General features: G+C 36.3%; 1 protein-coding gene across 4 annotated transcripts in view; it reads left to right on the top strand.

Moving 5' to 3' along the window:
* The window catches only part of LOC111148061 (transient receptor potential cation channel subfamily C member 1), a 70021-nt gene extending 58716 nt beyond the window's left edge, over positions 1-11305 (top strand). For 3 of the 4 annotated variants that reach the window (XM_022504466.1, XM_022504457.1, XM_022504448.1), the window contains 4 exons: positions 5880-6055; positions 7483-7684; positions 8026-8220; positions 9427-10865. In XM_022504466.1, the coding sequence (XP_022360174.1) occupies positions 5880-6055; positions 7483-7684; positions 8026-8220; positions 9427-9654 (801 nt within the window). In that variant the 3' untranslated portion in view covers positions 9655-10865. Of the gene's footprint in view, positions 1-5879; positions 6056-7482; positions 7685-8025; positions 8221-9426 lie in introns of all 4 variants that reach the window. The other variant, XM_022504439.1, reaches the window with a different exon arrangement.
* Positions 11306-17447: the final 6142 nt, after the last annotated feature.

Below are 17447 nucleotides of genomic sequence, written 5' to 3'. Positions count from 1 at the left end.
TCCTTATCACAACCCTTGCTGTTTTTTATTTCCATTTTACAAATGGAGGATCTAAGGCTTAGAGAGTTTCAGTGGTTCACAGAACTAGATCAAGGTAGAGTCAAGAGTTAAACCTGAGTCTGTCTGAATCCAGAGACCAACCAGCTCTTTGAAGTTAGCTCTTCTGCTTTTATGAAGGATCCCAGCTAATACACTTCAGCAGATATGAGTCATGGTTGGGCATAAATCAGTAATGTTCTACATCTTAACAAAAAAAGACATGAAGATAGAATCTAAAAATAAAGGCGGCAATTATAATAATAGCAGTTAACATTTGAGCCCTTACTGTGGATACTATTCCAAGATCTTTATGTACATTTATTACCTCATTAAATCCTCACAGTTGTTCTAAGAGGCAGACTCTTTTATTTCCATTTTGCAGAGGAAGAAACTGAGGCATAGAGACATTAAGTAACTTGCACAAGGTCACACAGCTGGCAAGTAGTTAAACTGGGTTTTCAGCCCAGGTGGTTATGGCTCCAGAGCTAATGATCTTCACCACTCTGCTAAGTCACCCATCTGTTTCAATGCTGCAGAGTAACATGATTCCCTCCTTAACTTCTTTGCATAATACTTCTTCGGGTAGGCTTTAATAATTTACAGATTTCAAAAATTCTTCCTGGTTCATCCACGTGTTTCAAATGAATTAAACAACCTTTAGCACTTGTAGTTGGGTCATAAGACAGAAAGGACAAGACAGGACCAACCAACTGGGTTCAAAAATCTTATTCTGTAACTTACTATTACTTCATCTGTGTGAGTCTCCGGTTCCGTGTCGTTGTCGTGAGGATTAAATGGATCAGTAAATGGATATATAAGATGCATCTCATAGCAGAGTCCCTGACACATGATTAGTTTTACATAAATGATTAGATCCATTCTTCCATTCCCTTTTTAGTTAGTGGAATTAACTGTAGCAGACCTGAAACATAATACAGGGAAACTTGGGAAGTAAATGTAGTGTCTGACACATGAATGCATGCTTTATTCCTAGGGAATTATTTGGCTTTACTGGATAATTATTAGATTTGATTTACTAGTCTGTAACACGTAAATGACATATTGTTATCCTTTGCAATGAGTAAAGAGCGATTTCAGGTGCCTTGCATTTTAGGGTATACTGGGGATGGACCTTTTTCTTTTAAGAAGCATAAATGTTGGGGTACCTGGGTGGCTCAGTTGTTAAGCGTCTGCCTTTGGCTCAGGTCTTGGTCCCAGAGTGCTGGGATGGAGCCCTGCATCGGGCTCCCTGCTCAGCAGGAAGCCTACTTCTCCCTCTCCCATTCCCCTGCTTGTGTCTCTTCTCTCGCTGTCCCTCTCTCTGTCAAATAAATAAATAAAATCTTAAAAAACAACAACAAAAAAAAGCGTAGATGTTATAGTTAGCTGGAAACTTAGAGGTCATGTAGTCTAGGAGCTCCCAAATTGGTGAGGCTCAGAATCACCGGGGAGCATGTGAAACCTTCATTTCTGAGTTCTGCCCTCAGAAATAATGATTAAATAGATTGGGGTAAAGTCTGGCAAATTTTTGATAGCATGTAGGTAAGTAAGTCTGTTGTAGCATATGACCATCTATTTTATAGGTCAGGAAATTAAGGCCCAGCTCACAGTGTTAGAAAAAAAGACTTGGTGCAAAATGTTAATTAACAATTACATTTTTTGAGGATATTTATTCATGCATTAATTCAATAAGCCCTGCTGTGTGGGGGAACTGTTACATAAGAACAAGATCCTTCTTAATTGTACATAGCCCCAAATTTTTAATGGGAGAGCTAAGATAAAAACCACGAAGTGGGGGCGCCTGGGTGGCTCAGTGGGTTAAGCCTCTGTCTTCGGCTCAGGTCGTGATCCCAGGGTCCTGGGATCAAGCCCCGAGTTGGGCTCCCTGCTCAGTGGGGAGCCTGCTTCCCCCTCTCTCTGTGTCTGCCTCTCTGCCTACTCCTGATCTCTCTCTCTCTCTCTGTCAAATAAATAAATAAAATCTTTGAAAAAAAAACAAACCACAAAGTGATGTTTCAGAAAAGCTCTTGCAAGAAGTTAGAAGAAGAGGTAGAATTGAATTCTACCTCTGTCATCTATTAGTTCTGCTACCATGAGCAATTCACTAATCTCCCCGAGCTGCAGTTTGTTACTTGGAAAAATAGAGATAGCCTTTCCCATCCTGCAAGGTAAATAAGAATATAGGATACCTCTTGGAAAATGGTAGAGTTGTATGAAATATATTTATGTGTTCAACATTGTAACTAATATGCTGGGCTCTGGAGCTTACTGACATTGTTCCTGCTCATAAAGACTGCTGGAAGAGACAAACCTACATGTTGGTATAAAGTGAAAAATAGTATTTTAGAGATTATGAGCAAAGTACTTTGGAGCATAACTGAGGCGGTGCCTGGAGAGAGTCAGGAAAGCTTAGAGAAGGTGACATTTGATCTGGGCCTTAAAAGGATGAGAAGCTTGCCTGGCAAAGACCAGAGAGTTACATGTGTGAAAACGTGGAGTCCTGAAAGCATGGTGTGCTTGGATAAGACAGGATGTCTTTTGTACTTGGACAGTGGATAGCCGTTAGTGGGCTGGACTCTGAGGGCCTCTGTGCCAGGAATTTGAATATTTTCATACATGCAAAGGAGGTTTGGAGCATGAATTCTTGATTCAATAGAACTTTTAGATAGGGAGGATGTCTGGGTGGCTCAGTCAGTTAAGCGTCTGACTCTTGATCAGCTCAGGTGGTGATACCAGGATGGTGAGATGAGCCTCTCACGCCTGGCTGGTGCTCAGCAAGGAATCAGCTTGGAAATCTCTGTCCCCCTGCTCCTCCTTCCCACTCGTGAGTGCTTGCTCTCGTGCTCTCTCTGTCTCTCAAATAAATAAATAGATTTTTTTTTTTTTAAGAACTTTTAGACAGGTAACTATGGCTTTTTCTGGAGAAAGATTTGGAAGGAGAATGACTAGAGATTGTCATTATTATTGCTTTGTTAGCAAATTTTATAGTTTAACACTTGCTATGAACCCTAATGATACCAGCCTTTGCCCTATTGGGCATTTGGCTTGTTTTTGCTGTTCTACATGCTGTTCTATATAGAGGACTTTGCCTCTTTTAAATCATTTCCTAAGGATAACTCTCCAGGAGCATTAACATATCAAAAGATCTGATCCTTATAGTGCCTCAGTATTTCTGTTACTCTGCAAAACGATGTGTTAATTTTTGATCTCACAAGCAGTATAAAAAGCACACTGTTTCACCACATTCAATAGCATTTGGTGCTAAGTTATACTATCTTAGTAGTCCTCTTTCATTTCCATTTTTCTGATTACAAGGAAGGATGTATATATTTTTTTGTGTGTAGCAGTGTTAACTCTATGTAAACTTCAGTACTGATATTTTAATTACCTTTTTCTTTTCATTTCTTAATTTTCCTATTTCTTGAATAAAACTGCTAAGTTTAAGTAAATATTTTCAACAGCATAATTATTATTTTTACAGATAAATGATCTGCCTCAGACTAAAATAGATTTAGTGTTTTTGAATTTTACCTTTCACAGGCATGTTGGGCTAGTGTGCTCACTCAGTTAGTGCTAACGTCAGGGATGTCCACGGTAGCTAGTACTGATTCTTCCAACTTATGTCAGAACTAATATGCTTTTAAAAACGGTCCTTAAAGTTTGTGGAGTTTTTTTTTTCATTAAATATTGTTCATCTTGATACTGAAATTGAATTATACTTACCTTTAAAGCTTAGTAATGTTAGGGACGCCTGGGTGTCTCAGTTGGTTACGTGGCTGACTCTCGATTTCGGCTCAGGTCATGATCTAATAATGGTCATGGAATTGAGCCCTGTGTATGGCTCCTTGCTCAGCAGGGAGTCTGCTTAAGGATTCTCTCTTCCTCTCCCTTTGTCCCTCCCCTCGCTCGTTCTCTTTCTAAAGTAAATAAATAAATCTTCCCCCAAAACACAACTTAGTAATGTTAAATTCAGGCTTCTCTTTTGGACTCAATTTTTTAAATTAAAATTATAACACCATACACGGTCACTCTTAAGAAACCCTATTTACTCATAACTTTACCTACAGTGCCCAAGTTTTCTTCAAAGGCAGTCTTTTCGTAGTTATCTAAAGCAGTTTCTGCATTCTTACTGTCCTAACTTATTAAGCTCTCTAGTGGATGGCATGGCTTTATCTAAGCACTCCCAGTCTGAATAAATTATTTCTTTTCCAAGGGGATTCAGTATAAAGCTATCGTTGACTAAGAGGGAAGTATATTTCTTCTCTTTTTCACACATTTCAAACTTGCTGAATCTAAAAGCTCTCTATTTCTTCTCTCAGAATTTTGCAAGGGGAGGTGAGGGAAGCAGAAGACTTCTGAAAGGACCATATGGCCTAGTCACATGTGCACCTCAGGCACACTGGACCTTCCCAGTGTTGCAGAGTCCGGGTCAGCAGCTTGTGGTGTGCGTAAATAATTGCAGCACACCTCTTCTGCTTAACTAGCTGGTTCACTTTTAGTGGGTTAGAGGGGTTTGGCCACTTGCTTGTCATTACCATTTTGTATCATTGGTAAGTGGCATGTATTATTTTGGTAGGCTTGAAGCAATGAGACACTTTATTTGAAGCTGGATTTAATTAACTCTATAAAATTGACCAGTAAGTCTTGAAGAGGGATTACTTTTAAACATTATTTTTTGTATCATAAGAGTAATAAATGCATAGAGTAAAGAAAATTCAAAGGAAAAAAGTCTGCCTTTTAATCCCTACTCCTACCTTCTGTAGATAAGGACTATTAACAGTTTCTGGTGTAAACTTCCAGAACTTTCCTGTGCATATTAAATCCTGTCTATATGAAAATATATATCTGATTTATCCTTTAAAAAATTAGAAACAAGTTCTGTTATAATACTGTTCTGTAACCTGCTTTTTTGACTTAATATTTTATAGACATTTTTCTGTGCCAGCACATAGAGCTATACTTCATTCTTTTTAATAATATTTAGGATGTTCTCATTTTTTTGCTACCTCTAACAGTGTTGCAGTGAAAATCCTTGTATATACACACATCTTTGCATATTTCCTATTGGCTAAATTCCAAGGGATAGAATTACTGGGTCAAAAGGTTAATGTCAAATTATTCTTCAAATTTGTATGCTAATTTAAATACCAAGAATTTATGAAAAGTACCTATTTCCCAGATTTTTAAGGAGTATTGGAGGACAATGAAATTAGACTTGAATGAAGCTTCTAGATGCACTTCACATGTGTACATTATAATATGTACCGATGTACTAGACCTACTCTCTGGCTTGCATGTAGTTTTTTCTTATAATTGACCTAAAATGAAAGAAAATTGACCACCTTGGCAAAAGAGATTAGGGCAATCCTGGAGAGGAAATGCCATCTTTTGGGAATTGGTTTAGAATTGGTCACAAAAATCAAATAAAATACTTTATCATATGATTTTATATTTGTAAATTTTAAGAAGCTATAAATACGAGCATTTATTTCCCTCTAGGCTTGAGCAAAGAATTTTCCTTTTATTCCTCGCAAATTAGGTTTTTCTTAAATCTCATGTCTCAGCCCCTAACTTCATCACAGCAATGTCCTCTGCACACCTGGTCCAGACTCAAGAAATGTGCCATCCAGTACTCAGAGTGATGGCATGCTTAGAATGGCTTTTTGTTAGGCAACGAGACTTTTAACGTTTTAAAAGTACGACATTATCTTAACCAGATGGCATAAAAAGAGTAGACTGTGGGTCATATGTTTGTTTTACTTTTATTGCCTGGTCTTTTAATATTTAATATTTTGTTTTCCTGATAATTTTAACCAACAGCGATATAATATATTCCACAGATTTCAATGGGACAGATGTTACAAGATTTTGGAAAATTTCTTGGGATGTTCCTTCTTGTTTTGTTTTCTTTCACAATTGGACTGACACAACTGTATGATAAAGGCTATACCCCAAAAGAACAGAAGGACTGTGTAGGCATCTTCTGTGAGCAGCAAAGCAATGATACCTTCCATTCGTGAGTGTCTTTTAAAATTTTTCGTAAATGTATTTCTCTCTATTGTATTATAAATGAATTAATACCTAGAGAATTAGAACTTCACATTTTCTTTAAGACATTCTTTTTTAATAAGAAATACTTATTTTTCATGAATCATTTGATAGTTATATTTATATAAATAGAATCTTAAGTAATTAGTAGGCCTAAGATATTACACTGTTTCCCCCACTGTAATCTTTTAACAGAGGAACTTGTGGCATTTTGCACACTGTTAGCATTTGGGGCAGGACAGTTTTCTGTCAGTCCTGTATATTGCAAGACATTCAACATCTCTGCCCTTCTTATAGTGAATGTCAGTAATAACTGTCCATCATTGTTACAGCCAAAACAATCTCTTGCATTTTCAGCACTTAGTAGGAGGTCACTAGAATTGAGAATCATTAGAGCTTCATCAATTTTTTTCCTCTGATTTGCTGTATCATAAGAAATTGAACAATCAGCTGTGAGGCAGAGAAAATACCTCCCCTCATTTTAAAATAACATAATGGAGAGGGGGTGTGGAATTACTCATTTGTTGTGTTTCTGTTACTTACCAACTATTCTTTAGATATTCACATGTCATCTTATATAAGGAGTAAGATTAAATGACTAATAAGTATTTAACACCTTCTGTGTAACAGACACTGTTCGAAGTGCTGAGTGAATGAAGTCCTAGTAAACAAAACTACCTCATGGAGCTTATATCATAGTTAGATGATATAGGCAATAAAAAGAGAAAAAAACGGTATAGTATATTATGCAATAAAAGGGGCTAAAGAGACAAAGCTTTGGCCAGGGAGGATATATGTGTGAGAGGGTGCAATTTTAGATGGGAGACTGGGGAATGGCCCCACAAGAGATGACATTCAAGTAAAGATACGAAGAATCAAGACCTGAAGGAGATGGCTGGAGGAAGAGCATTAGTAGATAGAGGGAATGGCAAAGGCAAATGTCCTGAGATGGGAGTGTGGCTGGCAAGTTCAGGGAAAAGCCAGAAGGCCAGTGTGGATGGATGTAGGGAAGCTGAGGGAAAGTTGTAGGAGATGTAGGACTTTGTTGATACTTGTAAGGACTCTGGGCTAATGAGATCGAGAGCCATTTGAAGTTTTTGAGCAGAGGAGTGGCAACACTGAATTAGGCATTACCAATATCTTAGTGGCTGCTTTGTTGAGAATAGACAAAAAAGCAGTAAGAGGTCAAGCAAAAATAATTTATCCTCCTTTTGAGTCTATTTCTTTGTTTAAGGTAAGACATACCTGTACTGTTGGGTTCAACCTCATTCATTTTATAAAGTATTATTCTTAGATTATCAGTGTTCTGTGGAATGTTGGTATAAACGAATTCTTCATTTTTGCTAATTAATTTCTTTAATTTCCTTTTAAACAGAAATGTAATTGTCTTTACAGGTTCATTGGCACTTGCTTTGCTTTGTTCTGGTATATTTTCTCTTTAGCACACGTGGCAATCTTTGTCACAAGATTTAGTTATGGAGAGGAATTGCAGTCCTTTGTTGGAGCAGTTATTGTTGGGACATACAATGTTGTGGTTGTGATTGTGCTCACCAAGCTGCTGGTGGCAATGCTTCATAAGAGCTTCCAGCTGATAGCAGTAAGTGTCCATTCTTCTAGAAACTTTATATTCTTTCAGGTCATACCAAATGTATGCAATAGATAAGGCAACCAAAGATGATAAGAATTAAGAATTAGTACTGTTTTTAAATTAAATATAGATTTTTAAAATGTAAGTAATGTATATTAACTGCAAATCTTGAACCAAATTTTTACATACAAGGTATGCAAACATTTGGACAGTTTAAAATGATCTCTTTCTCTCTTTGCTCCCCCATTCCCCCTCTACCTCTCTCTCTTGCTCCTTCTGCCCTCCCCTCCCCTGTGTGTGTGTGTGTGCATGTTCATGTTCTGTATTGCTTTTTCATTTTCCTCTTACAGAATCATGAGGACAAAGAATGGAAGTTTGCTCGAGCAAAGTTATGGCTTAGCTACTTTGATGACAAATGTACATTACCCCCACCTTTCAACATCATTCCTTCACCAAAGACTATTTGCTATATGATTAGTAGCCTCAGTAAGTGGATTTGCTCTCATACATCAAAAGGCAAGGTTAAACGTCAGAACAGTTTAAAGGTAAGAAATTAAAATTGCAACTTGGAAGTTTTAACAGCTCCTAATATCATATGTTTACTAAAATGTAAATATGTCCTAGGCCTCTTTAAGGCCTAGGACTATCTACTTTTTTTCACTCATATATCCCTAATGCATGGCATATGCATGGCATATTATCCTACGTAAAGTAAGGATTCAATATGTGAGAGAGAGAGCTATACTTTTTTTTCATGAAGTCTTATCTCACAGTTTTAAAATATGGAAAATATTTAGAATACCTATTCTGTCAGCATAGAGCCATCTCATATTTTTCCAGTTCTTCTTGAAAGTTACTCATTACATAAATAATTCAATACATGTTGCTATAAACCAGAGATTGGCAAACCTTTCCTGTAAAGGGCCAGATAATAAATATTTTGGACTTTGCAGACTGAGACAAAATCAAAGATGTTCTATGCATATAGCAAGTAATATAACAAGAAAGAACACAAACATCCATAAAATTTTTATTGGTGAAATTGACAATTTAATATTAATTGAGTAATAACTTTTTGTAATACAGATCTAATATAAAGAATGGAATTCCACTTTGGGGAATAAATAACATTTTGCTTAATTGGGGTTCAAAATTAGTGTTCCCTATCCTCAAATTAATTACAAATATTCATCTGTAAAAAACATTCTTAGCTTATACAGACCATAAAAAAATAGTAAGTGGGCCATGTTCGGCCTGTGAGTTGTGGTTTGTTAATCCTTCCTATAAACTGAAGATTCCTAAGACTATTGTTAAATCAAGTGAAGCATCCAGATGAATGAATAAAACAAATGTTCAGGCTGTATTTGTTTTAAGTAAGTGTTGGATATTACTTTGTAACACTTAAAGCCAAAAATACAGACTAATAAAGCATGTGTTTGTGAATATTTTTTTTAAAAACCCACCTCATAAAAACAAACAAACAAAAACCTCATTTAGGGACGCCTGGGTGGCTCAGTCGGTTAAACATCTGTCTTCGGCTCAGGTCGTAATCCCAGGGTTCTGGGACTGAGTCCTGCATTGGGCTCCCTGCTCGGCAGGGTGTCTGCTTCTCCCTCTGCCTGCCACTCCCACTCCATGTGCTCACTCTCTCTCTGTCAAATAAATAAATAAAATCTTTAAAAAAAAAAACCCACCTCATTTAAATATGGTTTATATCCATTGTTCGTACCATGCAATTGTTTGTTTTGAAGGAATGGAGAAATCTGAAACAAAAGAGGGATGAGAACTACCAAAAAGTGATGTGCTGCTTGGTGCATCGTTACCTGACGTCCATGAGGCAGAAGATGCAAAGTACAGATCAGGCAACTGTGGAAAATCTAAATGAACTACGCCAAGATCTGTCAAAATTCCGAAATGAAATAAGGGATTTACTTGGCTTTCGGACTTCTAAATATGCTATGTTTTATCCAAGAAATTAACCATTTTCTAAACCACGGAGAGAATAATTTTCAGTAATAAATCTGAAAGACTGCATTTGCATAATTTGCGATTAAATCAATAAGATATCTATTGAAATTAAAATGAAGAATTATGTCAAAGCCATTCTTTAAAATATTTATAGCAAAATATATTATGTAAAATATGTATATAGAATTCATTTTTTAAAATCCTCTGTTGGTAGCTTTTTGCAGGAGCAAAACAGATTAAGTAGATAGGTTTTGTTAGCATGCTGCTTGGTTTTCTTACTTGAACAGTGCTTTAAATTTTTTTCTTCTTATGTTTAAGAAGGGCAGTTATAATTGTACACATTGCCAGAGGTTTTGTAAAATGAAGATCAGCAGATGTGGGCTGATCTCAATCCATAGGACACACCTGAAATGTAGTAAGTCATGGTTTTTAAAATCTCTGTTTTAGGAGTTCACATGCAGTTCAGTATTTATTGTTCAGGAGTATAGTTTTATCTAAAATAATGGTCTATTTTTTTTATTTTGTTATAATCTTACATAACAAGGAAAAGCCCCTAATGGATGTTTGAATCTATTTATGTCTCTATAAATTTAAATTCACTTCAGTTTTTGTTATTATAATATATTTACTTTTACATGGTTGTAATCACTTTGTATTTTTTATTTTGTTTTTTCACTTAATAGTATTTTATATATACATTTCCGTGTATTGTTATAGTCCACATATTTAAAGTTTTATAGGATTATATATAGTTTTTGAAAAATATAGTTAGTAGACTTTTCATTTTATAGCAATCAAGCATTTGAGTATGTTTATAGGTTTGCACAGGCACTTCACTAAGGTTAGGTATTTGGTGGCTTTTAATTTTTCTTTATCATAATAGTGCTATAATTTTTTTCAGGTTGGAGTGACTGTTAATAATTATAAAGCTAACCCAAAATAAGGATTTAGAAGATACTTTACCTTATGTGGTCACAGCCTGTTTTGTTTTGGTAAACACTGGAAGATCCTGTAAGGCAAGAATTTATTTCATATTTGGACCAAGGTTCTTGAACTAATCTCCCAAAGTATTTTCCACAGAATTTAACATAGCTTCTATAAAAGTGACTTCTTGCTTATTTATGGATCATTCTTGCTGCTTAAGATGAAAAGCCTTGATTTTTTTAAAATTGGAAAATAAAATATGTGTTTAAATTTTTTTCCTGTGTTCATGTAAGGGATGCAGTATTTCCAGTTAAGAGGTTATTAAGGTATATGCTTGTCTTCTTAACTGAATTTCAGATGGTCTTAAGGCCACAGGGTGCAGGTAACCCTTGGTCTGTGAGCACCACTGATCCAGGGATCATTGGCTAAATATATTAGTATTGTGCTTCATTTTGCTTTTTACTCTTTATTTTTTAATTTCCAAATTGTAAGTGTTCCCTCTTTGGGGAAAATTCTTATAAAATGTTTATTGTAAAGTTATATATTTTGTCTACAATGGGATTATGCACTTCCCAATTGGGATTTTACATCAGGATTTTTAGTCATTCTAAAAAATACCTAATTATTAAATCAAAATATTTATAGAGTGCCTACTGTATGCATGAGTTTCTTATGAGGTATATTTTGAATGACAGCATATTGTAAGAAAAAAGGTAAATAAAACTTGATATTACATTATATGTTGGCAGAGTTTGTTTATTGTATTATCATGTACTTTTATACTTTTCTATTGAACTATAATTCACCTAGCATAAAATTTACTCTTTTAAAGTGTACAATTCAGTGTTTTTGTTTTTTATAAATCATGGTAAGGGTCTCAAACATAAAACATCAACATCAGACCCCTTTGTTCTCCTTTTCACCTCCAAAGGCAGTCATATTGAACTCTTTTAGCTATTTCTTATATTTATAAATACCATGTTTTGAAGTAGTATGTTCACACAAAGACCTGGATGTGACCATTTTTAGCAGCTTTATGGATTCATGATCCCAAACTGGATCACTGAGAACAACCGAATGTCCATCAACTGGTGAGTGGATAAACAAACCGTACATCCATACAGTGGGTATTTATTTACTCAGTAATGCAAAATTGTGTCGGACTTCAGTCAGAGAAGCAGAACTACTGGATATTCGCGGGCATCCCTGTATGTTTGTATAGCGATTTGTGTACAGGGACTTGCTGTTACACAGCTGGGTTCTTTAAGCAGTCTCCGTGAGGCTGTTGTTTCCGCACCTAAGAGCCTGGAGTTCACAGGATAGGCAGTTAGAAAGGGACAGTAGGTGGAAAGTGGAAGACAGAAAGACAAAGCTGGAACCCATGAGGACTGACTGACACCCGTGTCACTTCTGTCTCCAGCTTTGATAATGTGAGTATACTGGGAGAAAAGTTGCCTTTTGACAGGTTGCTGGACATATACTTGACCCAGGAGGCAAAGAAGCTGAAGGAGGATGCAAGGAAGGGTAGAACCATGTAGGCCCAACTTCCTCCCTGCCCTGAAAGGTGAGCCCGCAGGTAAGTCATACCATGTGGGAACTACAAAATGCCTACATAAAAAATAAGATGGCTGCTGCTTCACTTCTGCCCTCCAAATTTCACACGAGAATGGGTCTTGTGGCTCACCCTATCTGGTAGTATACACGGAAGAAAATTTTGGGAAACATAAAACAGCCTACCCAGGTTAGCACAGGAACAGACTACCCACCTATGCTATAACATAGGTGAGTCTTAAAAGGATAATGCTAAGTGAGGAAGCTCATCACATAAGACTACATACTGTGTGATTCCATTTACAATGACATTCTAGAAAAGATAGAACTATGGAAACTGAAATCAAGTTATTGGTTACTAAGATCTGGTGGAAGGAGAAGATGGATTGTACAATTAATCAAACTATATACTCAAAAAGGGTGAATTTTAATGAATGGAGATTATGCTTCATTAACCTGACAAAAATACCTAAGGCTACAACTTACTAAAATAAGAAAATAACAGTAGATTCTTATAACTGATTATAACTCCAAAAGAAAACAATGCTTGAATATGCACATTAGTAATCCATCATTAACACAACACAGTGGGGTGAAGTATGGTAATAAATACCCAAGGTAAATTATTTTGCACTATTTATTTCAAAATAATTTTGGCTGTTTTAGCTTCTTTCTTCTTCATATAACTTTTGGAACGTGCCTATCAATTTCTACAAAAGGGCTTAGTTGGGATTTTTATTGGAATTACACTGACACTGAAATTTTTGTATTCCTCAGAAAATACATTTATAAAATCCAGATAGACTGAGGTTATAGGCAGGCCCAGAGGAGTAAACCAGTTGGGTCTAATTCAGAATCACACTAAGAAAATATTAATGGTAACAGGGATATGGCTGCCCTGAATTTCTCATTTGTAAGCTAGTTTATTAGCTTTCTGGCATCACTGTCCTGTTTATAAACATGTATTTCTTAAAGATATACTTAGGAAAATTTCCAATTACAGCATTTCTCTTCATTTGATAATTTCACATTGTTTTCTTTTCCTGCCCCCCTTGTCCCCATTTTGAAATAAATACTTTTGATATGCCATTCAAAATTGGGAAAAATTTTATGTGCTACCTACATGCTTTAAAAATAACCATATTTAAGAGACATGACTTCTGATGTAAATTAGATTACAGTAATATAAGAAGCAAAACAGCAGGTTTATGTAGGAGGTAAATGTATGTTTAAAAAAAGAACTGTTTCAGCCAGAGAAATGACAGGTAAGCTCCATTTCCTTCATTCTGCAGTCTAGAGTTTCCTCTGTATGTGTGACTGTTTCTTGGTCTCTCTCTTCTTTAGAAAGGTTATTTAACCCATTCTTCAATTTTAGACAAATTATTCCTATTGAAAGATATTAAAAATTATCAGGTGCTATTTGAAAAGAATTTTGAGGAGGAAAATACTAGCTGCCTCAGTAACTCATCCAGAAACTTAATTAGTTTTGTAAGGTTATTTTAATATTTTAAATTTCAGATATTTAAAAACTCATCTCCCCCATTTAATATTTCATTGGAAATAGCAAACAGTCACTGTATTTTTTTTTTTTTTAAAGATTTTATTTATTTGTCAGAGAGAGAGGGAGAGAGAGCGAGCACAGGCAGAGGCAGAGGGAGAAGCAGGCTCCCCGCCGAGCAAGGAGCCCGATGCGGGACTCGATCCCAGGACGCTGGGATCATGACCTGAGCCGAAGGCAGCTGCTTAACCAACTGAGCCACCCAGGCGTCCCCAGTCACTGTATTTTTTATAATGATTATTTTAATGCAGAGGCTTCTTTTTTTAAGTTATAAAACTAGGCAGAAATATTTCTCTCAATGTTGATGGTGAATGGCACAAGTTTGCTGAATGAAAATTTAGCATTATCTACTAGGACTGACGTCCATTCAGACAGTTATCTAACAGTTTTATGCTTTAGAACCTATTTCATCATTTGGATTGGAAGAAAACTTAGATCACCTACTTCAACCTTCTAATTTTATAGGTAAGAAAATTGCATTTTAAGTAATTTGTCCAAGATGGAATCATGTCTGACTTGAGAGCCCAAACCCAATTTATTGTATCAATTAAGATATATTCCTAGAGCTTTGCATTTTTGAATTAATTTTTCTTGGTAGGTTCATCTTGGTCAGAGACCAGAACTTAAGATACCTAGTCCCTGCCTCTCCAAATGAATAGTTTATTCAAGACTTAATTTATTACCAAGGACAGAAACTGAGACCAGTGAGATGAGCAAGAATAAGAGGGTAAGAGGGACGGTGGGGTAGTAAACATAAACAGAAAACCAGGAGTCAGTCTCAAAAAAATAACAAGCCGGACCATGGAGATTGGACCAAGGGCTCAGAATGGAGACACTTTGATTTTATTTCTGTGCCACTTTATAACCTGATCAATTTGGTTATTCAAGGATCTAGAAACAATTTAAGACCTATATGGGATCTCAGAAAGGATCCAATTTGCCTTTCTCATTTTACAGAAAAAGAAACTAAAGTTCTCCCACAGCTACCCTGTGAAGGAGAATCCAAGTCTTTGTCTGCCTCATCCAGGAGGCTTTTAATTACATTATATCACTGTTGTTATTAATTTCCTGTTTGTAAGGTAAAGCAGCTAGCTGTATGAAATCTTTAAGTTTGTAACTTTTCTTAATAGATTTCTGTACTCAAAAGCTCTATCTCACGGTTTAAATGTAACCTAATCTTAGTATCAGAAGGCCATGGGAATATCCTTCCAGCAAAAGATAACACTTCAAATTTATAATCAAAGTTTAGCCTTTTTAAACCTGATTGTTGACTTTGTGTTTTAGAGGAAGAAGCAAATTATAAAAACAAATAGAAGTCTAGTTGTTGTTTTTTTTTAAAGATTTTATTTATTTATTTGACAGAGATCACAAGTAGTCAGAGAGGCAGGCAGAGAGAGAGGGGGAAGCAGGCTCCCCGCAGAGCAGAGAGCCCGATGCGGGGCTCCATCCCAGGACCCTGAGCTCATGACCTGAGCCGAAGGCGGAGGCTTTAACCCACTGAGCCACCCAGGCACCCCAGAAGTCAAGTTTTTAAAATGTTTTTAATTGAAGACTAGCTGACACACAATGTTACATTAGTTTCTGGTGTACATACAACACAGTGAAGTGATTCAACACGTTATGCATTATGCTGTGCTCCCCCCAAGTGTAGCTACCATCTACCCATACAACATTCTTACTCTACCATTGATTATATCCCCTATGCTGTATCTTTCATCCCCATGACTTAAAAGTTAGGATTTTAAATAACAACTTCAAAATTATCCAGAACAAATTTCTATGTATGTCCCAGAGCTACTTGTCTGAATACCCAAGTATACTCCCATACTTGTACATCCTCAGGCCCCATGTTAAAAAGAGGATGTTAGTGTACAAATCATGGCCCTCACATATTTAATTCAAGATGCTTAATTATAAAAGATTTTTTTAAAAATCATTATTTTTATCCTTGGGCTAGGGTTTACATATACATCTAAGGAACAAACTTGTAAATCTCTATTAATTCTAACCACTTATCTGCAGGGTCTTTTTGGCTTTTCTATTTGAATTAGCATATACTCTTTGCATTAGAAGAGTCATTCTTCCTGTCCAATATCATTCATTTCTTTTTCTTTCCTTACTACATTAACTAGACCCACCAGTGCAATTTTGAATAGAAATGTTGACTTTAGGCATTTTTGTCTTATCGCTGACATTAAAATGTTTTCAATATGTCACCATTTGCTGCAGGGGTTTTTTGTCAGCTTAAGGAAGCTCTCTTCTATTTTTAGTTTCCTCAAGGTTTATTTTATCATGAATTAATGTTGGAGTATATCAAATGCTTTCCTGCATTAAGATCAAATGATTTCTCCCCTTACATGTATTGCGAACAGGGCTTAACAGAAACTTTCCCAGTTCTGTTGCGTTGACGACCTTTATTTGACTCCGGCTTAATTTACCAGTAATCTGATACTACATAGGTCGACTGTGTGGCTGGGCAAAGTTGCTTCTGGTATCAGTGAACCCAGATTGGTAAATTGCACTGGACTGGGAAGAGCTCTAAGTGAGCTCTAAATACCTGATGGGGCAGCCACACCTTTGGGTTTTCCTGTATGTGTAGCTCTTACGATGAGGCGTGTCATCTAGGAGGAGCCTGAAAGCTACTCTGCCTACAGAGTTAATACAAGAGATCCTGGTTTCCCAGGAGATGGGAACTTCAAGTTGGAGTGTCTGCACCCACCTGATGTGAATCGAGGCCCCTGGCATCCGAGACATTATCTAGGAAGACCAAAGAAAACAGCTCATGGGTGGCTGTGAGAACTGCTCCTGGTCTGGCCCTATCCTGTTGAGCTCTGGTCCCTGTGCTATATAGCTCTGGGGGTGTTAGTAGTGAGAGAGGCCTGTGGTACTCATGAGTGTCAATGTTTAGTTGTGCCCCAGACTGCCTAGTTGGCATTGTAGATCTAGGAAAGCAGTGTAGTGTGAACATCGATTTCCTGATGTAAAATCAATCATGCGTTCCTGGGATAAATCCAACTTGATCATGACCTATTTTGTTTGTTGGATTTTTGTCTGATAATATGTTTTTGTACCTATGTTTGTAAGTGAAATCAGACTGGATCCTATGTTTGCTGAAGTCTGGGCATTAAGATTATGCTGATCTCTTAAAAAGGATCGCTGAATGTTACTTCCTTATTTATACTCTGGAATTGTAAGTATTAGATTGGCAGTATTTGTCTCTTAGATATTTCATAGTCCTTCTGAGTCAAACTATCCAGACCTAGAACTTAATTTGAAGAGAGTTTTAATTACTGTTTGAATTTCTTTAATGGTTAGAGGACTGCTTAGGTATTCTGTTTCTACTTGAGTTTGAGTTGGTAGGTACAGTTTAGCAGTTTGTTCACTTCATCTAAATTTTCAAATCTATTTACGTTCTCTGCTAGTTTTTAAAGTTTCAAACTCTTTTATAGTTACCCTAGATATTTTAATGTAAAGACTTAAGTTATCAAAGTTCTAAATTAATATTTTTATCTTTCTCTTTCCAATTATAAGGGCTTTAGAATACTTAGGGCAAGCTCCCTCCTCCCCCACCTTCTTTAAATGTTTGTTTTCTACTTGAATTTACTTTTTTTTTTTTTTGAAAATTTGTTTTCACTTATATAAATATATCCATGAATTCCAGCCAAAGGAGTTTCTGCTTGATATTACTTAACTCATATTAGAATTACTAATCAGGGGGTGCCTGGGTGGCTCAGTGGGCTAAAGACTCTGCCTTCAGCTCAGGTCATGATC

The sequence above is a fragment of the Enhydra lutris genome, unplaced genomic scaffold (genome assembly GCF_002288905.1).
Source record: "Enhydra lutris kenyoni isolate GAN:26980312 unplaced genomic scaffold, ASM228890v2 scaffoldscaffold2, whole genome shotgun sequence".
Classification (NCBI taxonomy): domain Eukaryota; kingdom Metazoa; phylum Chordata; class Mammalia; order Carnivora; family Mustelidae; genus Enhydra; species Enhydra lutris.
This window is presented reverse-complemented; position numbering and strand designations above follow the sequence as displayed.